Genomic DNA, 23,935 nt, shown 5'->3' on the forward strand with positions numbered 1-23,935 from the left:
TAGAGACAAATGCGTTTGGAAAAGAAAAGACACTTATTTGCCAAGATGAGCTTCTCTGACTCTAGGGAGATTGACTTCCAAAATGAGAACACATTAGTTATTTAAAAACTAAAATTAAACTAAACTAAACTTGCAGAATTACCAAGGTGATCAAGGTTGTATTGTCTGTAACGGCAGAAAAGGAGCACCCCGGTCATGTGATTATCCCTCACAGTCTCTGATGTCTCTGGACATCAGCCCTGCAAAGAGAAAGATGGAGATTTCCATTCAAACTTTTGGTGAGAGACTGATTTATTTCGGGGACTAAAACTAGTTTATCTCAGTGCATAATTAAAATCTGACTATGAGATGGGATCCTTTTTTCACCTGTATATCAAATGGCTGAACCATGGTTTATCTGTCCTATCCTACATTGCATTTGTCTGTTTTGGCTTCCTCTGATTCCTGGAACTCCCTGGCTGCTTGCTTTATGGTGAAAAGCAGTGATCTTAAACACGGATGGGAAGTGCTGAGTCCATGGGTGGGTGGGACTTGCTAACTCTGAGCCTCCCTGTGGAGTTATCAGGGTGAACTCTCCCGGGTGGGGGTGGGGGGAGGATCTCAACAGGAGTATCTTGAGATCTCTCCTCTTCACTATGCAGATTCCTCAGAAATGCATCTTCCACGTCCACCAGGTGGGGAGAGAGCCGGAGATGGAACTGCTTCTCAAGTAGCTCTCCCTGTCTTCTTTGTTGGTAGTCCCTCTCCTATTCCTGAGGTGCTGGAGCTGCTGGTTCACAAGCCTTCTGGAATTTTGCCTGGTGGGACCTCCCTGTACTCCCCTTAACGCCAACTCAGTACTTGGCTTTTTCTAAATCAGTGACAGTTCCCCCACCTGCTTCCAGCTGCAAAATGATATTGCCATTGACTCCATCATCTTCAAACTTATGGGCTTGTGTTTTAAGCACTCCCTTTTCTGTGGTTTTAGAGGTGTTTCTGAGCTGAGTGAGAGGCATGTGTTCAGCCCACCATCATGACCCAGAAAGCCCAGGGACACTTTCCCAGTAAAGGCCTGTTCAGGGTAAAGGAGGGCCCACCCTGGCAGGTCAGGGCCCAACCTGACAAGAGTAGGTGTGTATGGGGGGGACAACTGAGGACCCAAGACATGAAGGTGAAGCACAAGTGGGATAGAAAGAGCAGGCGGGTGCTCATGGGTGCTATTGGGAGTTGAGGCAGTGGACACAGACTTAACCTGGGTAAGCCAAGGGGCAGCAAAGGCAGAAGTGCAGAGACAGGAAGGAGCTCTACATTCGGGGGTTGGTGGCTGGTAGGGAGAGAGGAAAGGGCAGCTGAGCCCAGCCCAGATGTCGACAGAGGGTAAGGAGGACTGAGGACAAAGGCCTGGCTTCAGGAGCTTCCATCCAAGGCACAGAAAAGTTCCCATATGACTCACTCTAGGACCTGCTCTCTGATCTATAAGGTGCCTCTGCCCCCAGAAGGGGTGGGGGCTCCTCTAGATTTCACAGCTGTGCAGATGGAGGCTGGTGGGACCAGCCCAGTGAGGGAGGCCAGACCGGGGTGGGAGGTGGGCAAGACTGAGGTTTAGACAGGGCGTGGGAGACAGGATGGTGGGCCAGGGACTCCCGGAGCCTTGGGGAGTCAGGTGCCTCCCACTGCTGGGCCCACTTTCCTTGAAGGGCTGCGATTCACGGGGCAGGTGGGTCTGGCCTGGCTGGCAGGTAGGGGTCAGGCTGAGTGCTCCTTGTGGACAGGGATGGTTCTGCAGTCTTGGGGCTGATGAGTCATGAGTACCACTGAGCTGGGGTCAGCCTTATGCAGTCCTCACAGGTACACTCCACTCCATCAGCACCAAGCAATGTGCAGCTCTGCCTCGGTTCTCTGCCCACCACTCTCTCCCTTGCCCTGGGGCTGAATCATGGTTCATTCCCAGGAGAGGGGCGGCGATAGGGCCACCACCCCACGGCCCATATGGCCACTGAAGGAACACAGGCTTCCTAGCCCCTCCGTAGGCAGCAGACCAGGCCCCGGGGCCTCTCTAGCCCGAAGCCGAACCCCTGAACCTTTGTGACAATGACACATATCAGTGGCAGGCCTGCAAATGTTGGTTTAATGTCTGCATTGTGCTAGTGAAACTGGTGTCAGGCCGTTATCGTCCACACAGAGCTATAAAGAAACCTTTATTAAGGGAGCATCTTTAGACTCTGGACCATACCTTGGAGCTGGATTTCTGCAAAGCCATCAACACTGCCCACCAAAAAATCACAGCTTATATCCATTCCAAGCTGTGAACCCTAGTCTTGCCCCTCCCCTCTCGATCTTAGCACTCACTGCCTGAGATTACGGCCCCCCCAGCTAGGACACAGCAGCTGCAGACCACAGGAAGCAAACTGGGCTACCACCACCTGGCTCAGTGCCCAGGCTCACCGGGGGAAGGGTGTCGGGAGCGTGTCTCTGGAGGCGGTCCCCCACTGGGGCAAGTCCTCCCAGTTTCTGTCTGCTCTCCAGCACCTCCCCTGCATCAACGCCAGCGCCTCCGATCAGGGCGTGAGAGTGCCAAGGCTGATCCTGAGTCTGACCTGGAACAGCAGAGTGGGAGAGATGTGGCCGCTGCTGAGGCCCCAGGAGTCCTTCTTCTGGACTGTTTGTCCAGTGCAGAGAACCACAAGCACAGGCCCTGGCCCCACCTTCCACTAATGTGGTCAGCGCCAGGGCCGGGGGTCCCAGGCTAGCATGCAGGACGGACGGGGCCTCCACGCTGCAAGTGGTGCCCCGCAGAGGACGGGCTCGGTCCGGAGGGGTCAGGCCTCGGGGGGCTTCGGGCCCGGGGCCAAGCCTGCGGCGGAGCTCTGCTCCGCACCCCTTGCCTGCGCAGCCTCAGTGGCGGGGGCCGGAGTCTTGGGCGGCGCCCTGGCCCGGGACCGACGCGCGGGCTTCTCGCCGGTGTGGGTCCGCTGGTGATGGAAGAGGCCCGGGCGCTCCCGGAAGGCGCGGCCACACTGCGTGCACACGAAGGGCTTCTCGCCGGTGTGGATGCGCCGATGGCTGAGCAGCACGGCGCCCTTGGCGAAGGCCTTGCCGCAGTCGGCGCAGCGGAAGGGGCGCTCGCCCGTGTGCAGCAGCCGGTGCTGCGTGAGGTTGGAGCTGTGGCTGAAGGCGCGGCCGCACTGCGCGCAGGCGAACGGCTTCTCGCCAGTGTGCACGCGCTGGTGCTTGAGGAGTGACGAGCCCTGGCTGAAGGCAGCGCCGCACAGCGCGCAGGAGAACGGCTTCTCGCCGGTGTGTGTGCGCTCGTGCTGCACCAGGTGCGAGTTGCGGCAGAAGCGGCGGCCACAGCGCGCGCAAGCGTAGGGCCTGCCGCCTGCGTGGATCTTGCGGTGCTGGCTGAGGTTGGAGCCGTGGCTGAAAGCCTTGCCGCACTCGGCGCAGCGGAACGCCTTCTCGGCCGTGTGGATGCGCTGGTGGCGCACTAGCGAGGAGCTGTGGCGGAAAGCCTTGCCGCACGCCGGGCACGCGTAGGGCGTCTCGCCGCTGTGGATGCGCTGGTGCTGCGTGAGGTGCGACGTCTGGCTGAAGGCCTTGCCGCACTCGGGGCACTCGTAGGGCCGCTCCCCGGTGTGCGTGCGCAGGTGCTTGAGGAGGTCGGAGCTCTTCACGAACACCTTGTGGCACGCACTGCACTCGAAGAGCTTCTCGCCGGGCAGGAGGTCCGGACCCGCGGGGGCTGCCTCGCCCTGCTCGTCCCCGGCCGCATGGCCGGCGGGGAGAGCCTGAGGCTCGTGCCAAGTTGCCCCGGGGGGAAGCGCCCTGGAACCCTCAGCGCCCTCGGCACGCACAGCCCCAAGGCCCGGGCTGCAGGGGAAGGCTCTCCCGAGGGTCTCGTCTGCTGGCGCCAGCGGCTGCTGCCCAGGCTCGGGCTGGCCCGCGAGCGCATGACTCCACACAGCGGGGACGTGGGCCTTCTGCCTGGGCCGGGCCCCCTCAGACGCCCCCAGAGGGGAGGTGAGCCGCAGGCTGACGTTTCCCTGCCCTCGGCCTCGGCCCGGGCCAGACAGGAGCCGCTCCCAGTAGATGACAGACACCCCCGTGGGCTTCCTCTCCCTCTCTGGAGAGGGGGCGGCACCCTGCGGCCCTTCCAGGCCTCCGGCAGCCATATGCACACCGGCAGCAGGGGGCACCCCGGGAGGCAGCGCAGGGGGTCTCTCTGGGAAGGCCTCCAGCAAGGCCACCTCTCCAGAAACAGTTCTGTCCCCTGCCAGATGCTGGGAACCTGGAAGTAGAGAAATGGGAGCTAGCTGGGTCACACCGGCTAGGAGGGGGAGGGCAACACTGGTGGGGGGTGGGGGTGGGGACGACCCTGGAAGCTGGTGTGATAGCATCAGGAGAAAAGCAGGGCTCTTAGCTGGCCAGGGCTGAGGGCAGTATCTGCTGTGACAAGCATGGCACCCAGGTGGCATCAGGGACCCCACAGTCAAGACAGCAGCCCCAGGGGAACCCAGAATATGGGGAAGGGCAGATGTGTCCTGGCACCAGCCCCCAGGACACCAGCGACAGGGCTGCAGCACCAGGTCCGCCCACCACAGCAGTCATTGCCACACGTCACCCTGGCCTCTGTGCTTGCTGTTCCCTCTGCTGAATGCCCTTGGCATAGCTCACTCCCTTCTTCCAGGAACAGCTCCCAGCTGTCACTCCTTACACACTTCATAGCCCGGCACTGCATAGACCTGACTTAGAAACCCTGTTTACACTAATGCCTGTGCTTGCTTGTTGAGACCATGCCCCCAGTGCCTGGGACATCTGTGGCTGTGGTAAATGCTCCAAAATACCTGACAAACAAATGAAAGAATGAATGAGGGAATGACCCCACAGATGCGCTTGGAGGGCTGAGGCGGAGCTCCCAGCAGGCCCCATCATGGCCTGGGGAGTGACCCTGTGTCTCAATCCAGCTCCTGTGCCCTCAGCTCCCCCTTAAAGGCAGCGAGGCCAAGGAGGGAGCCGGGTGGGAGGGGAGCACATGTCCAGGAGGGCTGGGGAAGAGGAAAGGGAAGGAGGTACTGGCTGCTGGCCTGGCCTCAAACATGAGCCTGGCCCTGAGCTCACTCGCCCTGAACCTGCACTCACCAGGGCCAGGCCTCACTGGGGCTGGGGCCGCGTCCGTCCTGCTGGGCACCCAGGGCTCCTCACCATGCTCGAGCTGGGTGATCACATGGGGTCGGGAGGTGGCCAGCCCTGTGGGGGAGGACGAGGTGGGTGAGGGCTGGCCCTCACTGCAGGCAACCCACCTCCCTATGGATGGCAGAAGACTGTGTCATCTGTGTAATCAGGAGAACCCAGAAAGCAGCCACGTCTCAATACACACCACAGGGAAGGAGTCGCAGGGAGGCCCAGCGAGTGCGTGGAGGAGCCAGAGGAAGGGGCAGGGCTGGGCACAGGGACCCTGGGCCAGGGAGGAGCCGAGTCACCAGAATGCCAGTCTCTGGGTCACAGACGCCCACCCCCTGCCCCGCAGCCCCTCAGCAGCAGGCCAGGGCTGCTCACAGAGGTGCCTCAGCCCAGGCCCCCACGGAGGACCCAAGGTCTCACCCAGGGAGGCCACAAGTGCGAAGTCCTCTAGCATCACGCGGCGGTACAGCGCCCTCTGGGCCATGCTGAGTAGCCCCCACTCCTCCTGGGAGAAGTACACAGCCACATCCTCAAACGTCACCAGGCCCTGTAATGGCAGGTAGGGGAGATGGACACGGTGTGAGTGCGGGGTACGAGGCACACGACGCAGCTTCTCGTACCAATGGCCTCCTCCTCCACTGCCCCTGGGGGGCATGCCCTCCTGCCCCAGGGTTTGCCTGGGAATGGCACTCCCCTCTCTTGTCCAGGCCCCCTTCTGCCCCACTATCCAGGCCACAGTTGGACAAACTGGTCAGAGGAAGCCCCTAGAACAAAGCAGCCAGAGTCCCCGGGCCTTTTGCTCGCCCCTACCCTGAGCGCAGCCCCAGCCTTTGCATGCATATACCTTCCCAGTCAGATCCACCTGTACACCCCTGCCCATCTCGGGGACCCTCCCAGGCTGATGCTTGCCTTGTGCTTTGGAGTTGTTCCTCTAGTCTAAGAAGCTCCCCTACCCACATATCCCACAGAAGTGGGCCGAAAGAACTGGTAGGGGCACAGGATCAAATCCCCTCCTCCCCCACAGCTGCCTCAAGGACTCCCAGGCCTGGAGCTGCAAGGGCTCACCCCTCCCTAAGCCCGTTAGGCCCCCGTCCAATACCGGGACTCTGATTCAGTCCAGACCAGCAGGACCCTGTGTCTCAGGCAACCTATACCCAGATGATGCCTCCACTCTGGGACACTGCACACTCAAAATGTCGCAACCCTAACTCTTGATCTTCCTGTTAAAACCTGCTTCCCTCTCAATTCCCATTCTGCCTGTGGCAGCTCCATTCTTCCGGGTGTCCAAGCTGAAACATTTGGGACGGTCGTTCGCTCACACCACCCGCTCACACCCTACACAACATGTACAAGCAGATCCACCGGGAACCCCAATGCTTTCCACCTCCACTGACCCACTGAGATTCTGCTGCCTTCATCGATCCCAGCTTTCCTGCAGTGGCCTCCTCCCTGGTCAACCACCTTTGCCCCAAGTTTGTTCTCCACTCAGCACCACTGGAATACTTTTAAATGACTAATTCCAAGCATGCCCAGGGTGCCACAATTCTCCATGGCTCGGCGCCCTCAGAATAAAGTCCCCGCTCCATGCTGCTACTCCAGTCATACGGATCTTTTCGAATTCTCTTACACAATGCTGAGACCCTCCCCAGGTTCAGCCTCACTTCCAGGTTCTGCATGTGCGCGACCCTCTCCTTGGAACTTCCTTCCAGACCCCACCCCCTTGTCTTCCAGAAGTTGGGACACCCGGGCCTGGGACGAAAGCCCCTCCTTCCCCACGACCCTGGGCAGCAGAGGGGAAGGAAACACATCCACGGAAAGCCCCTCCCTCAGTGGTGCTCTGGGCGCCCTTCACTCACCCGCGCATGGTCTCGCACCGGCGCCGCCGCCATCGGAACCGGTGGACGAAGCGGGGCCGGGATGGGCGGGAGACCTGGGCCTGACACCTCGGCTCCCGGGCCGCACCCTGCGCGGGAAGCTCCCTGCTTCCGGGCCCGTGTCGGTCAGACGCGCAGCGCGCGCGGGGCGGCTGCGGAGGCCTCGGAGAGCACGTGGCGCGGCCCGACGACCCCCGGGGAAACCGAGGCTGGGGGGCGGGGCCGCTCGCCCGCGTCACGGCGCGCGCATGGGCGATAGGCAGGTCGTCCGCGCTCGGTGCCAGCTGATCTCGCCTCAGAGCCCTCGAGCGTCGCAGAAGCCGGCTCGGGTGACCGCGCTCGGGCTTCTCTCGCCGGTGTGGCCGGGAGCGGGGCGGCGAAGTGACAGCCCCGCACGCCGGAAGACCCGCCCCCACCGTTGCCCTCATTGGCCCAGCGGACTCTGCGGACCAAGGAGCAGAGATTCCTGGGTAGTGTAGTTCCCGTCCTGCCTTCCGGCGGGCGCGCGGCCCGCTTCCCGATCTCCATGGCAACGACCACGCGTCACCGCGGGAGGCGCTGGGAAATGGAGTCTCAAGGCCGCTCCCAGACTTCCGTGGGTCCCGCGCGTGACCCGAGCCTGGGAAAACCGAGACTCCTGAGGCTCCAGGAGGCGATCCCAGAAAGGAGCGCAGAGCAGAAGACACGATGGGAGGTCGCCGTGCGCGGAGACTGCGCAGCCTCCGCTGGCTGTGCGCCCAGGGCGCGCCTCTGACTTCTTTGTGCCTCACTGCCCTGCAAGGTGGTGTAATAAATTTTTCACCCGTTTCCCTTGCCGAACGACCGTGCTGAATGTATTTTCCCAGTACATGTATTTCCTTATGCCATCTAGTTTTTATCTTGCACTACGTGATCATGTTATTGCTTGTTTATTCTATTTATCATTATTATTTTATCGGAACCAACTTAAGAGTCTGCGACATAGAAAACCGCAAGGCAAGGCAGTCTCAATGCATACTGACCCTACTGCTGGTGGAGAACAAAATGTTTTCTGTGCTCCATTTAGTGGTGGTCACTTCAGGGTCTTTTGACTGTCCTCATGTATAAAATGGGACGAAAATGGTATTGTCCATATAGGGCTGTTGTAAGGAAAGGTGGAATTAAGATGTCTGATGGCTCAGGTTCGGGTGTCAACTTGGCCAAGTGATGATGCCCAGTTGTCTTGTCAGGCAAGCACTAGCCCCTGATCATAGCTGCAAGGATATCTCATGGCTGATGATAAACCGGAAGGCTGGTGGATTAAATCAGCCAGTTGATTGCATCTGTGGCTGATTACATGCACGCTCAACTAAGGCGTTCCTCCAACAAAGAGAGAATCCGATCAGTTGAAGGCTTTTAAGAGAGAAGAGAGACTCACAGCGGGCCTCTTCTGTGGAGTTTGTCCCGACCCTTCATCGGAGCCGCCAGCTTCACAGCCTGTCCTGCAGATTTTGGACTCTTCCATATCCACGATTGCAAGGCACCTTTATAAATCTCATATTTACAAATCTCTCCTGTTGGTTCTATTTCTCTAGAGAATCCTAATGCAAGATGTATCAAGTTTTTTCCTATTTTTATTGACTTTAATTTTCCACAGAATTGAAGGGAGGCAGAGCTATCATTTCAGTACTACAGGTGTCAGTTAAAACGGAGTCAATTATCTTTCAATAGCAGAGCCTAGTGGATATGATTTACAAATGAAGGGGCTGAGACTAGCTAATGACTGACTTCATTAGCATTAAGGCCTTTGCTCTACAAGAAAATGACCAGATAAAGGGCATGACAGCTCTTACAGTCACAAAGGCACAAGATAAGGGCTTTTATAATCATTTCAAATATCCAGACAGCTTAATTACAGTCTAGGACTTTCAGGTATTCCCCTCTGTCCACCCCAATATCTCAAAAAGCAAAAGGAAGAGCTATATAATGCTTCAGTAGTCAAAATCATCCCTTAAATCCTGATCTTGCTTACACCAGGACAATAGAAGGTCACCAAACCTCCTCAGGGAGAAGAATGTACAGATGGTATCGTAAACCATTTACCTTGTAAAGCGTTAAAACTCCTCTCCCCTGATATGTTTGGTGACAAATCTCCAAACCCCTGGGTCATGAGACCCTGCAGAAACTCTGTTCTCACACTCTATGCAACGTCCTTGTCCTGAACTCTTATAAGGTGCCTCCTCAGAGCCCCCGCCTTAACACTGACTTCCGTTTTCTGTATGGCCCCCACCAGGGAACATCTGCTCTTGTTTGTAAATCCTAATAAAACTCACGTGTAACTTTGTGCCAGACGTGTTCTTTGGTGTTAAGGCTGCACCTCCTCAAACACTTCAAGAGCTGGGTTGGAACGCTTGCCGTCACGAAACGGTGCATTTGAGAGCCTTGGGATGAGGCTGTTTGATGATGATGATGGTGACACCTCTTATGTATTTAGCACTATGTGCCCACCCCTGCGCTAAGCAGGTTTCATGTCACCACGAGGAAGGCGGGATTTTCCCTAGTCACTGGAATTTGTATTAGAGCCACAGCGCCAAACCTGAACGGCACCAGCCCCCCTGGACTCGGCTGGTCAGGGCGCAGAGCCTTGGCTGGAGTCGGAGCGGGGCAGGAGCCGGCCTCATCGCGAGGCCTCTGGGGGTCCTGACACCGCTGGGGGACGACCACCGCTTGGGAACCACTGAATTGGAGAACGTTTAACGTGACTAAACAAAAGCCTCGCGAAGGGGGTATTATATTAGATTCACGTCAGAGAGGTGAAACCCTCCCGCAGGACCCTGGCCGGCGCTCAGGACAGCTAAAAAGGGAAAGCTGGCGCGGCCCCTTTAAGAAGAGGTAAGCCGCGCCCCCACCGTACACCATTTCCCAGGGCCCTTCGCGTTGCAGCTGGGCCGTTGCCATGGAAAGGGAGCCCTTCGCAAGGCCCATGCAGGGCGGAAACTGCATTACCCAGAAGTCTTCGGGTGGGCCGTGGGCTCTGGGCCAATGACCGCCCACGACGGCAGGGCGGGACTTCCGGCGTCGCCGTCGCAGACGTTCAATTTGCTCTTGATGGGTTGTTCTACACTGCCCTTGGGGACCAGGGCGTTGGATACGGATGCTGGGCCGGAGTCGCTCCCTGGCAGTTCTTCGGATCCGAGCCCTGAAGGACAGTGAGGAGGACGGAACCCATGTCCGCGCTTTCGTACAAGCCGTGGCCCTTGTAACGTGGGTGCCCTGCCAGGTCTGCAGGGACTGCGCGCACTCCGGGGCTTTGCGCACCCGCGCTTGGTCCCCGCAGCCCTCGGAGGAGGAGGCATCCTTGGGCAGTCAGCGTCGTGTACACGTGGAGGCTGAGGCCCGGAGTGCGACAGTTAGCATCCGCTGGAGGTCTGCGGGTTGAACTGAGACCGGGAATCCACCTGGTCTCCTGCTTCGCTTGGCTCCGCTCCGCCCAAAGGCTCCGCTGGCGACAGCGACGGTGATGGACTCGGTGCAGGTGAGTGGCGAGTGCATCAGGACCTCACTCCCTCGGACTCCCGTCCACCTTGATCTAACAGGCCAATATAGGGGAAGATTGTGCCCCGGGACTCTTCTGTCTCATCACCAACCTGCCCTTGCTACTAAGGCCCTGGAGTCTCAACCAGAAGTTATGGGGAAGAGTTCCCATTTCTGGAATCTAGTGGGAGGAGGTGTACAGAGGCAGACGAACCAGCATGTGCACATGCTTGGAGGCAAGGCTGGTTGAGTGTTCAAGGAACCACAGATGTCCTTTCTTGGGGGTGGGGTGGGATTCCAACCTTGAAATGGCAGCCTGAGGAACTGAGCTTCTATTTTGAGGATGGTGGGAGCCATGGAAAGTTTGGAACAGAGGAGGGAGGTGAACTGACATGACAGTCTTAACAGGCTTCCCTTGGCTGCAGAGTGGAGAACAGACTTGGGGGTATGGATGAAAGGAAAAGGAAGGAAGGCCAATAAGGATGCTGCTTTAATAGATCAGGTGAGTGGTGACAGTGGCTAGGATAGAGTGGTGGCTGTGTAGGCAGGAGTATGGTTGGATTCTGGGACTGTTTTGTAAGGAGGACCGAGATTTTACAGTGTGGCCAGTGAGAGAAAAAAAGGGGCAGAAGCAGAGGTATCCTCAAGTTTTTGGCCTCTGTAGTTAGAAGATGGAGGTGTCACCTGGCGATGGGTTCTGTCCATGTTGTTTGAGATATCCCGAGGGCCCACAGATGGAGCTCTGCTGAGGATTCAGGTCAGAGAGAACCCATTGGTGACTGAGGTGGAGTTCTGGTTTAGATTTAGGAGGGGACATCTTTAGGTTGTTGAGATAGATGCCGGTAGGGGTAACCAAGGACTGTGTGGCTGGCCAAGGCACTGGGCAGGTATGGTGGATGTCAGAGTCAGATGAAGAGGAGGAGCATGAGGGAAGGTTGTGTGGGAATAAGAGGGTCTGGCAGGTGGCTAAGGCTCCCTGGGATGGAGGCTGAGATATACTGGGGATGAAGGTAGGTTGACAGGGGGCCAGTGCTGGTGCTTATTCACCCCTCTACAGGCTTACTGGCCTTTCTTAGCTGTTCTCTGTGGTGCCTAGAAATTTCAGTCAGGTTGGCAGATTAACTCAGTGGCTGATAGGATCAGCTGGGAGAGTCCCAGGCCTGGAGTGGAAGGCAGTGGGGCTTGAGTTTGAATGTGCATCAGGAGGAAAGAGGAATACTGTGGTAACAAGTGGAAGGCAGAGAGGCCTGGGGGTATTGGAGATCACTGCGTGGATCTGGGTGGCTGTAGATGAAGCTGGGAACAGTGCCAGATGGCAAATTTTGGAAGAAAAGGTGGGTGTCACTCCTGACAGTTGGAATTTGGAGAGGTCTGGGGCAGGGTGGGATCCTGGTTGCTCTCACCAAACCACCAGACTCTGGACACCATTTGCAGAATGGCATGTGGGGTGGCCCAGGAGATGCTAATTTTTTGAGTCAGGGAATGGTCCAAAGAGGAGAGGCAGTGTGAATCAGTGTGCCCAGAGTCCTGGTACTGGAGATCTAAGGGAATCTTTCATTATTTCCAAGAGGCACAATCTGGGGGACTCCAGAGGCACTGGCTGGCAGGAAAGAGTAGGGCCTACATGCCAGAACCAGAGCTTGGATGATGTCCATCTGCCTGTTATTGCTTTGGGTTGGATACAGTGAATAAAGGGACATGAGGAGAGTAAAGCCCAGTGGCACTGGGAGTTTGGGGAGGAGGCTGAGCTGAGAATGGAGTGATAGAGGGTGTGAGTGGTCTGGGGGTCACGGAGGAAGATGCTGACTGCCATAGAAGTGGTGAGATCCTAGGTCACAGGCTGAGGGCCTGGATGGGTTCATCTGTGTATTCTTTTTAGTCCATTTTTCTTTTGCCCATTGGTCTAACTTAATTGTTCCCATCATGGCAGGGCCAGGTGACCTTTGAGGATATAGCCGTGTACTTCTCCCAGGAAGAATGGGGTCTCCTTGATGAGGCACAGAAATGCCTGTACCGCGATGTGATGCTGGAGATCTTTGCACTTGTGACCTCACTGGGTAAGGTCCTCACACTCATTTTCATCCTTCTGTTCTAGGCTCTGTCCTTTCTCTTTTCCCAGAGCTATGGAGCAGCTCTACCTTTCCCACAGCTGGAACATGGGTACTGCTTCCTTCTCTGGTTCTCTGGAGTAGCTGCTGTGTGTACGGAGCTGGGCCACAAGCATCAGCTGCTTCAACCCTTAGAAGTCCCAGCACCTCTTGCCTGAAACCTTGTGGGGAAGGGATCGGGAATTAGTAGTCTCAATCTTGTTGTGTGATTCTGTCCATATGGATGGCACTTCTGTGCCCCAGGTTTGTTCATCTTTTTCTATCAGACGTTTCCCAGCTTGTGCTGGGAACTCCAACACCAGCATGGTCACTGCTTGTGTGTAGTGTTGTGCTGTTTGTGCAAGACATTCCTCAGAGGCTTATTTTGTTAACACTGTTTTATTTCTCAGTGCAGGGATGACACAAGCTCCCTTTGGTTTGTCATGGGGTGGGTTACCCTGAGATGGGGTCAGCCTTTCACCTGTCTCCTGTCTGGTCTTTTCCCCTAGGATTTGTGTCTTCCAAATCCTGTATGGTTGCCCAACTGAAGCAAGGTAAAGAGCTCTGGGTACTCAACAAGGTGAATGTGTCACTAGCCACAGGAGAGGCCTGGAGGGAACATGGCCTTGGTGAGTGGGTCTTGGGGAAGAGGGGAACATCAGGGCTAGGCTCACCTCAGGGCATAAACCTATGCTCTGTCCACTGGTGTTCTGTTGCTGTACGAGTATCCATACCTTACTCCCACTGTTTCTTCCTTACTCTGCCTTCTTGCCACTTCTCTTACTTCCAGCCCTTGACTCTAGTTTTCTTACCTTGTCTTACCCTTTCCCCTTCTTCACTTCCTTTGCTGGGTTGTCCCACACTGGCTAAATTTAATGGGTTATAAGATCTGCACATATCCTCATCTGGACTCTGAGTACCAGTTACCCAGTTGCAATTGGGTTTTTCTGGGCTTGTATGCACTGTTCTATTCCAGGTTCTGATCCCCTTTCCTGTCAGATTTCCTGGGGCCTGCCTGTGTTCGGTCCTATTGAAAACTGAGGAATTAATTGTAGTCCCTGCATCTCCTACTAGCCTGCAACCCCTACCCCATCCCTGTGTTTTTATATATGGTGGAGCCTCCCTTATTCTGTGGCCTGCCTTAGCTCAATCTTATAGTGCTGACCCTTCCTCACCCACAGACCCATTCCTGAATGTGTCAGACATTGTGAACAAAGTCTACATACGCTTTACCAGCAACTCTCTGCTTTCAGGTTGTTGGCGTGGAGTGGAGGAGGACCTTTCTAAACAGAGTGTTTCTAGAAGAGTATTCCAATTTGAGACCCTTGAGGCAGGCCCTCTCAACCAAAAGGCTAACACCTGTGACATGTGTAGCCTGATCCTGAAAGACATTTTGCATGTGGCTAAGCACCTGGGAATAGACCCTGGAAAGAAACTGTACACATGTGGGGCATGTGGGAAAGGCTTCTGGATCATTGCAAACTTTCACCAGCACCAGAAGAAGCAGAGTGAAGAGAAACCCTTCAGATGGGACAAGGATGGGGCTGTGTTTGCAAAGAGTTGCCATGTGCATTTGTCAGAGAAGCCTTTCACATGCAAAGAGGGTGGGAAGGATATCCCAAGCAGCCATGACCTCTTCCAGCACCAGTCCACCCACAGTGAGAGGAAATCATGCAGTGGCACCAAATACGAGGAGACCTTCCCATGCAGCTCCAGTTTTGGGCAGCAGCAAGGAAACCATGCTGGACAGAAGCCCTTCAAGTGCAGTGACTGTGGGAAAGCCTTCCTGAAGGCTTTCTCTCTTCTTAACCATCTGCTAACTCACTCTGAAGAGATATCCACCAGAAATCCAACAGGCAGAAATGCCTTCAAGGAAGAATCAACCCTTGTTTATCACCAAACGTTTCACACTGGAGAAACATCCCATGTAACTAAGGACTGTAGGAAGGCCTACAGTCACTTTTCTAAAGTAAGGACGCATCAGAAAGTTCACAGTGGAAAAATGCATTATGAATGCAGTGAGTGTGGCAAAGCCTTCACTCGTAAGCACTCACTTGTGCAGCACCAGAGAATTCACTCTGGAGAAAGACCTTATGAGTGTGGTCAGTGTGGAAAAGCCTTTACTCGCAACTTCCATGTTGTCCGGCACCAAAAAGTTCACAATACAGAAAGGCCTTATGAGTGTAGACAGTGCCGAAGAGTCTTTGGCTTTGCCTCCAACTTCATTGAGCACCAGAAAATACATACTGGAGAAAGGCCTTATGAGTGCAGTGAATGTGGGAAAGCTTTCATTAACAATTCCCATCTTGTTCGGCACCAGAAAGTTCACAACACAGAAAAGCCTTATAAGTGCAATGAATGTGGGAAAGTCTTCCGCCAAACCTCCAAACTTGTCCTGCATCAAAGGGTTCATACAGGAGAAAGACCTTATAAATGCAACCTATGTGGGAAAGCCTTCAGTTGCCCTTCCAACTTTATTTCACACCAGCGAATTCATACTGGAGAAAAGCCTTACGAATGCTTAGAATGTGGGAAAGCCTTCAGTCAGAGCTCCACTCTCATTCAGCATCAGAAAGTTCACACTAGAGAAAGGCCTTATGAGTGTGGTGAATGTGGGAAAGCCTTTGGCTATAGCTCTAACCTTGCTAAGCACCGGAAAGTTCACACTGGAAAAAGGCCTTATGAGTGTGGCCAGTGTGGGAAAGCCTTCACTGAAAGCTCCAACCTGAGTCAGCACCAGAGAGTTCACACTAGAGAAAGGCCTTATGAGTGCAACAAATGTGGAAAAGCTTTCCGCTACACCTCTAGCCTTTCTAAGCACCAAATAGTTCACACTGGAAAAGAGCCTTATAAATGTAGAGATCATAAGAAAACCTTCCATTTCATTCACCAGAAACGTCACATCAGAGAAAGGCCTTAGTGTAATGACTGTGGGTAAGCAGTTAGCTGTAGCTTTCTCCTTGTTCACCATAAAAGGACTCACTCCTGAGAAAAGTTCTACGAGAGGAAGAAACTTTGCAAGGAAGCCATCAGTCCAAACTTGGTGCAAAGTATTAGGTATGTGGAAAGCTTTCACAAGCTACATGGAACTTCTTAACCTAAGTCTCTTGTCAGATTATGTCACTGCCAGTGGTAATCGCCATCTCATTTTTGCCAGCTGAATGGTCTCCACAGTATACAACTTTTACCTCAACATATTCAGGAAAGGCAGACCTACAGGCTCTCTTTCCCATTCTCTTGAAGGAACCACAAGTGATATTAGTCCTTTACAGTGACCTATTTTCCCCAACACTCCCCCACTTCAATGTTTTAGGTGTTTCCCTGACCTAGTTCTGTTCATGAGGATCTGAACTGGAGTCTGCTGAGGACTTTTGGAGGTTTCCCTTCTTCATGGACATTGTTGGGAATACAGATGATATCTGCAATGACTTTGTCAGCTTCCAAATCACCAGACCCCGGAACTACCTGCCTTGCAACTGCTCCAGGGTAATATGGCTTATAGCCATCTTTAATCCTGGCAGCTCCATCCATTGTGGAGCTGAATATGTGCCAGGTCTGCCTAAGTTCTCCCCAGCATCTCAAGGTATCAGGGGGCCCTCAGCCCTCCCTTCCTGGTGTAATAATTGTCTCCTACAAACATGTAGAAGGCCTTGGGGTGAGAGTTAGAGTCCAGCCTCCTAGCAAAGTGTGGACATGGATCAAGAGCTCACTTCCTCATACCCATGTTGTTAGCTATAATTAGGCCTCCTGACACTGCTGCCAGTGCATGGGTAACAAATCTTCTAACTATATTCTGCTCTCCCTTCTGTGCTCAGCAGTAAACCTGAGACCTACATGTTTTCCTGGTGATGTCAGAACATACCAAGGAAAGACCTAGTGGTTTTGAGTGTTTGAACCTCCAAGTTACAAGTCTGCATGGGTATCAAGTTCTTCCCACTATCATGAGATATCTGGGGACCTCCAGCCTGCTCACGCCCTCCCATACTGGGTGTAATAACTGTTTCCTGTCAACATAGAAGAGCTCCTTGGGATCAGAGTTAAAGTCCAGCTGAGTCACATGGGGCTCAGGCCTCCAAATGAATGGGTAGTGTTCATCACCAGAGCCCAATCCGTTGTACCCTGAATGGTCAGCTATGCATAGACCTTACAAAATGACCCTCATCCCATTGATGAAGTCTTTACCCTAAACCTGCCTTCTGGTTCCCCCAAAGGGCTTCATGCAAGGCAGCCAGCCTGCTGTGTGTGTGTGTGTGTGTGTGTGTGTGTGTGTGTTTTCCTGTTGGTGCCTGAACATCCAAGCAAAGCCCTCAAGGCTCTGAGCATCTGTGAATTGGGGCTGCTGCTATCTGTCTTGACTCGTTGGAGAGGTCTGCCTATGAACTAGCCAGAGACAGCCCTATTGACATCATTTGAGCCCAGATCCATTTGTGCCTGCAGCTAATTGCCTTATGGACTTTTTGGTTCCATGCACCAATAAATATGATTTTTGTGGAAGCTACTTAGAGTATGGTTTATGCCACCTAGGATCATGAGGGAGTTCTCGATCTGTAGTGGTATCCACAATATTAGCCATCCCATCACCTATTGGGTATGCAGGGCATCAAAGCAGAGTTCTCTGGAGCCTAGCCCAGAATTTTCCACCATCTCCATGGATAGGGGTAAGAGTTATCCAGGCTCTGGAGCATCAAAGAGCAGCAGCAAACAGGTTGATGATAGTGTTGAAGCTGACTCCTTTCTCAGTTGCCTTTTCCTGCAACTTCTGACACTAGCATCAGAAAACTGAATTCAGCCTCAGCCCTAGTTTTACTACTCACCCCAGACCTCCCTTGAGACAGTGAACCTGCTCTACAGCTTCAAACACTGCTCATGATAAAATGCACACACCTTATTCCATTTTATAGGACCTGTCACGACCGGGTTACTCATGTCAGGCTTATTCCTGCCCAGAGCTGCTGCACTGAAGTTCCCTGGGATACTCTTCCCAGAGTCACTTCCCCAGAGAGGTCTTATGGTCACCAATCTGAAATAACACATTCATCACATTCTGTCATTTCTATTTCATTTCCTTCAGAGCTGTAAGTACTATTTGAAGTTATTTCTCTGTTTACACATTAAATCTTGGTTTTTCTCCATTAGATAGAACCTATAGGTAAAGTCCATGCCTGTTACATCACCTCTTGTCTGTATATATGCTATGTCCCAGCAGAGGGTCTAGCACATGGTAAGAGCTCAGAAAACATTTACTGACTGGCCACTCTAGAGGACTTGTGCTTAAGCCCATGTCACACTCTCATTGTCACAACTGATGCTTTCTTGGGGAGGGTGGAAGTACATTCCTTCTTAGGAAGCTTCCTTCATATCAGACCTGAACCCCTCTTGCTACACTTAAGGAAAGAAACTAAGTCTACTTACTCCTTTTTTTTCCTGAATAATTTTATTAGAGATGTTGTAAATTTACAGAAAATCATGCAGAAAATAAAGAGTCACCAAATACTCCCCTCACATGTCATTATTAACTCGTTAATAATGTAATGTAACATTACATTATTAACAATGTAATTGTACTACTAACTAGACTCCATTGTTTATATTAGGTTCACTCTTTGTGTTGTACAGTCCTATATGGCTTTTTATTGTATTTAAAAAAATTACTGAGAAATCTCCACACACATACAGTCCAACCATATTATATAATCATTGGCTCACCATATCACATAGTTGTGTATTTTTCACCATGATCATTTTTAGAACATTTGCATCATTCCAGAAAAAGAAACAAACAAAAAAAGGAATTCATACATCCCATACCCCTTACCACTCCCTCTCATTGACCAACAGTATTTCAATCTACCTGATTTATTTTACTCCTTATCCAACCTATTTATTTTTTACCTCCCCCCTCTTTTTTTTTTTTAAACTCATCTGTCCATAACCTGGATAAAAGGAACATCAGACCCAAGATTTTCTCAAAAGCTACAGTTATACACTCCTCTTCAAAGACCAAGGCTACTGGGACACACTTAAACAGTTTCAGGTACTTCCCTCTAGCCATTCCAATACATTATAAACTAAAAAGAGATATCTATAAAATGCTAAAGAACAACTTCCAGGATAACCTCTTGACTCTGAAATCTCTCAGTTCACTGAGACTTTATTTTGTCTCATTTCTCTAGTCCTATGGTTTTTAAATTTTATTTTTATACAAGTAACATATACAACCTAAAATTTTCCCTAAAAATTAATAGCCACATTCACGTATATAATTCAGTAAGTTCAGTTATACTCACAAGGTTATGACACTATAACTACCAACTATTACCAAAACTTTTCCATCAGCCCAAAGAGAAACTCGATACCAATTAAGCATGAGCTCCCCATTCTCTACCCTCATCCTGGCCCCTGGTAACTTGTATTCTAGTTTCTGACTCACTGAATTTGCTCATTCAAATTACTTATTTCATATCAATGAGATCATACAATATTTGTCCTTTTGTGTCTGGCTTATTTCACTGAACATGTCTTCAAGATTCATCCATAATGTTGCATGTATCAGAACTTCATTCCTTTCATAGGTGATAATATGTTCATTTGTACACATTGTATGTATAGACTATATTTAATTTATCCATTAAATTTGTTGATGGATACTCAGGATGCATCCATCTTTTGAACATTTTGAATAATGCTGCTATGAACACTGGTGTGCAAATACCTGTCCAAGTCCTTGCTTCTAATTCTTTTGGTTATATATTTAAAGTGGGTTTGCCAAGTCACGTGGTAATTCTATACTTAGCTTTCTAAAGTACTGCCAAACTGTTTTCACAGTGGCACCATTTTACATTCCCTCCAAAAATGAGTGTTCCTATTTCTCCACATCTACTCCAACACTTGATGCACAAATATTTTAATAGAAGCCATTCTAGTGGGTGTGGTTTTGATTTGCATTTCCCTTATGGCTAATGATGCTGAGCATCTTTTCATGTGCTTCTTTGAGGAAATGTCTACTTAGGTCTTTTGTACATTTTTAAATTGGGTGATTTATCTTTTTACTGAGTTGTAGCATTTCCTTATTGTTTTGATTTACTAAAGCTGCCAAAATGCAATATACCAGAAATGGGTTGGCTTTTAACAATGGGGATTTATTAAGCTACAAGTTTAAGTTTTAAGACCATGAAAATGTCCAAATTAAGGCATCAGCAAGAGAATACCTTCACTGAAGAAAGGCCAATGACATCTGGGGATTCCTCTGTCACATGGGAAGGCACATGGCAAAATCTGCTGGTCTTTCTCTCCAAAATGTCTCTGGGCTTCTGTGGGTCTTTGCTTGGTTCTCCCAGAGCATTACTATCTTAGTTTCTCCCAGCTCTGACTGCTCTCCAAAATGTCTCTTCCTCAAAGGAAGGGGATTAAGACTTACCTTGAATGGGCAGGTAATATCTCCATAGAAGCAACCTAATCAATAGGTCCCACCTAACAATAGGTCTGCCCCCACAAGACTGGATTAAAAGAACATGACTTTTCTAGGATACATAACAGATTCAAACCAGCACTTTTATATATTCTGGATATTAAACACTACTGGATATGTGGTTTACAAATATTTTCTCCATTCTGAAGTTTGTCTTTTTACTTTCATGATGCACAAAAGTTTATAATTTTGGTGAAGTCCAGCTCATCTATTTTTTGTTGTAGCTTATGCTTTTAGTGTAAAGTCTTACAAACCATTTTCAATATAAGGTCCTAAAGATGCTTCTGTATTTTCTCTTCTAGGAATCTTATAGTTTTGGTTCTTATTTGATTCATTTTGAGTTAATTTTTGTATTGGGTGTGAGATAGGAATCCACCGTTATATTCTTCGTATGGATATTCTGTTTTCTCAGCACCATTTGTTGAAAAGAATGTTCTTTCCCCCATTGAGTGAATTGGCACCACTGTAAAAAATCAAGTTGATCACAAATGTGAAGGTTTATTTGTGAATTCTCAATTTGATTCCATTGGTCTGTATGTCCTTGTGCTAGTACTATGCTGTTTTGACCACTGCACATTTGTAATAAGTTTTAAAATCAGCAACAGTGAGTCCTACAACTTCATTCTCCATTTTTCAAGATGGCTTTGGCTATTTGGGGACCCTTATCCTTCCATAAAAATTTGATGATTGGCTTTTCCATCTCTGCAAAAAAGACAGTTGAATTTTGAATGTGATGGTATTAGTTCCGTAAATTGCTTAGGGTAGAATTGGTATCTTAAAAATATTTAGTCTTTCAACCATGAACACTGAATATCCTTCTATGTCAATTGAATCTGTTGTGTACCCCAGAAAAGCCATGTTCTTTAATCCTCATTCAGTATTGCTAGACGGGATCTCTTTGATTGTTTCCATGGAGATGTGTCTTCACCCATCCAAGGTGGGGTTGCCTACTAGAGTCATCTAAGAGGGAATAATTTTGGAAAAAGCTTTAGAGCCAACATAGCCCACACAGCCAGACATCTTTGGAGATGCATAAGGAAAACACCCCTGGGGAAGCCTCATGAAATGAGGAAAGAAAGCTAGAAGACATTGCCATGTGCCCTCCCATCTGAGGTGTCCAAAAGCCAGAGACTTCAGCAGATGCCAGCCAGCAGCCTTCCAAGCTGAACAGGGGTTCTGCACAGCATCAGCCTTTCTTGAGTGATGGTAACCTCTTGTTAGTGGCTTCATGTGGACATTTTCGTGGCCTTAAAACTGTAAACTTGCAACTTAATCAATTTGTTTTAAAAGTCATTTCATTTCTGGTATATTGCATTTCAGCAGCTTACAAACTAAAACACCTTCCATATATTTAGGTGTTCTTTGATATATTTTAGAAATGTTTTAAAGTTTTCCATGTACAAGTCCTTTATATCCTTGGTTGGATTTATTCTCAGATATTTGATTCTTTTAGTAAATGGCATTTTTTTCTTGATTTCCCCTACAGATTGTTTATTACAAGTATATAGGAACACTACTGATTTATGTGTGATCTTGTACCCTACCATTTGTTGAATTAATTTGTTAGCTCTGGTAGCTTTTGGATTTTTCAGGATTTTGTATATATAGTATTATGTGATCCTCAAATAACAAGCTTTTATTTCTTCCTTTCCAATTTGGATGTCTTTTCTTTATTTTTCTTGACTAAATGATATGGATAGAAATCTAGAACAATACTAACAGTGGTGACTAGTGGGCATCCTTGTCTTGTTTGTGATCTCGGGGAAAAGCTATCAGTCTTTCACCATTGAGTATGATTTTAAATATGTGGCATTTATTATATTGAGAAAGTTCCCATTTATTCCTAGTCTTCTAAGTGTTTTTATCAAGAACGTTGCTGAAGATTTTAAATATGTGGCATTTATTATATTGAGAAAGTTCCCATTTATTCCTAGTCTTCTAAGTGTTTTTATCAAGAACGTTGCTGAATTTTGTCACATGCTTTTTCACTTGAAATACCATGTGCTTTTTTCCTTTTATTCTGTTAATGTGGTATATTATTGTATTAGCTTGCTAACACAGCCAGAAAGCAATATACCAGAATGGCTTTTAAAAAGGGAATTTAATAAGTTACAAGTTTATAGTCCTAAGGCTATAAACATGTCCTAACTAAGGCACCCAAAGAGAGATACCTTGGCTCAAGAAAGGGTGATCTGGTAAGGCATGCAGCTAGTATCTACGGGTCCTTGATCCCAGTTTCACTGCTTCCAGCTTCTGATGCCAGTGGCTTCTCTCTAAGTGTCTGTGAGCATTCACTTAGAGCTGCTCCAGAACAAATTCTGGGTTTCACGTCCTAGTTCAGTATCTGCCAGGGCCGGAGATTTCTTCTCTTCAGGTTCTGGCTATTTCTGCAAGTCTTTGCTTAGCACCCATGCCATTTCTGTCTCAATCTCCAAACGTCTATATTGGCTGTGTTCTAAACTCTCTCCAAAATGCTTCCTTTTAAAGGACTCCAGTAAACTAATCAAGAACCGCCTGGAGTGGGTGGAGTCACATCTCCATCTAATAAAAAGGTCACACCCACAATTGTGCCACATCTCCATGGAGATAATCTAATCAAAAGTTTCCATCCTGCAATGCTGAATCAGGATTAAAAGAAATGCCTGCTCCCACAAGATTGGATCAGGATTAAAACAGAACTTTTCTGGGGTACGCAACAGCTTCAAACTGGAACAATTACTTGTTTTTATGTTGAATTGCCCTTGTCTACCTGGCATAAATCCCACTTGATCATGCTGTATAATTTGGTTTACTAGTCTTTGTTAAGGATTTTTACATATATATTTGTAAGGGATATTGGTCTGCAATTTTATTTTCTTGTGGTATCTTTATCTGGTCTTGGTATTACGGTGATGTTGGCCTCACTGAATAAGTTGTGAAGTGTTCCCTCTTCTTCAATTTTTAATTTTTTTTCTTTTTTGAAGAGTTTGAACATAACTGGAGTTAATTATTCTCGGACTGTTCAGTCAAATTCACCTATGAAGCATCTGCTTCTTGGCAGTTTTTGAGTGGGTGGTTGATTATTGATTCAGTCTCTTGTTACGGATCTATTGAGTTCTTCTATTTCTTCTTGAATGCAGAATAAACACCCTTCACAGCTTTGCAAATTGCCTCTGCACTGGCTGGGACTGTCCTACAGAGTTTAGCACTCCGATTCAAGAGTAGCCTAAGACAAATGCAAAGGGCAGGGTATAACATCTTTTCTGAGCCTAAGTCTGGTCCTGGCTTGTGCTTGCTCATGGCCTTAGGAATTCCCCCATTTGCAGGAACTTGACTGTCCCTCTACTCCCTGTGAAATACTTCCTCATCTTCTTGGATGCTCTATTTTATGACTTAAAGCAGGCAATCCTTTGCCCCAGGCCACTTTGACTTAATTGTTTTTTACAATTTTCCAGGTGTCCACAAGCTGCTTCTGCCTTCAGGGCAAGTTCTAGAAAAGTGAGACCCAGATAAGTTTCCCAGTTCAGTCGTTCAGGCATACAACTGACTGTCACTGACATACAGAGACCCCAAAATGCACACAGGGACTGCTCCCCTCCATCTGGAGCAGGGCCCGGACCCACACTGGGGGCACGGAAGGGCCCTCCAAGCTTCTCTTACTTTAAAACTGTGCTTTCTTGACTTGTCATTCACCCATTATGGCAACACTTTGTTTTCTGAAGTTTGGAAGATGACTGTGGTAGTTTTTGCTAGTTGTGCAAAGATTTTGTGGGGAAAGACGCACCCTGGACCATTTTATGCCATCATCTTGGTGGACAAGAACCACATTCACTGTTTAACCAATGGCATTTAAGCAACCTGTGTGTGCTGGGAAC

At 50.0% G+C, this 23,935-nt stretch overlaps 2 protein-coding genes across 3 annotated transcripts in view; one reads left to right on the forward strand and one right to left on the reverse strand.

Moving 5' to 3' along the window:
• Positions 1-2,110: 2,110 nt before the first annotated feature.
• Positions 2,111-23,935, reverse strand: part of LOC143658493 (uncharacterized) — a 63,848-nt gene continuing 42,023 nt past the window's right edge. Inside the window, exons 1-4 of one of the 2 annotated variants that reach the window (XM_077130526.1) lie at positions 7,017-7,110; positions 5,581-5,707; positions 5,119-5,226; positions 2,111-4,267 (exon numbers count right to left, since the gene is read on the reverse strand). In XM_077130526.1, the coding sequence (XP_076986641.1) occupies positions 2,799-4,267; positions 5,119-5,226; positions 5,581-5,707; positions 7,017-7,049 (1,737 nt within the window). In that variant the 5' untranslated portion in view covers positions 7,050-7,110 and the 3' untranslated portion in view covers positions 2,111-2,798. Of the gene's footprint in view, positions 4,268-5,118; positions 5,227-5,580; positions 5,708-7,016; positions 7,111-23,935 lie in introns of those variants that run through there. The other variant, XM_077130527.1, reaches the window with a different exon arrangement.
• LOC143658492 (uncharacterized) lies at positions 9,999-18,593 on the forward strand. The gene is made up of 4 exons (XM_077130525.1): positions 9,999-10,527; positions 12,457-12,583; positions 13,123-13,242; positions 13,867-18,593. Exons 1-4 carry the CDS (start codon positions 10,513-10,515, stop codon positions 15,531-15,533), a joined length of 1,929 nt encoding a protein of 642 aa, XP_076986640.1. The 5' UTR covers positions 9,999-10,512; the 3' UTR covers positions 15,534-18,593.

Source organism: Tamandua tetradactyla, chromosome 16 (assembly GCF_023851605.1).
Source record: "Tamandua tetradactyla isolate mTamTet1 chromosome 16, mTamTet1.pri, whole genome shotgun sequence".
Taxonomy (NCBI): Eukaryota; Metazoa; Chordata; class Mammalia; order Pilosa; family Myrmecophagidae; genus Tamandua; species Tamandua tetradactyla.

Excerpts from the sequence above, each read along its gene's own strand:
- LOC143658492 (XM_077130525.1), top strand. Across the intron at positions 12,584-13,122 it reads TGCACTTGTGACCTCACTGG|GATTTGTGTCTTCCAAATCC; the intron begins GTAAGGTCCTCA and ends CTTTTCCCCTAG. Across the intron at positions 13,243-13,866 it reads CTGGAGGGAACATGGCCTTG|GTTGTTGGCGTGGAGTGGAG; the intron begins GTGAGTGGGTCT and ends CTCTGCTTTCAG.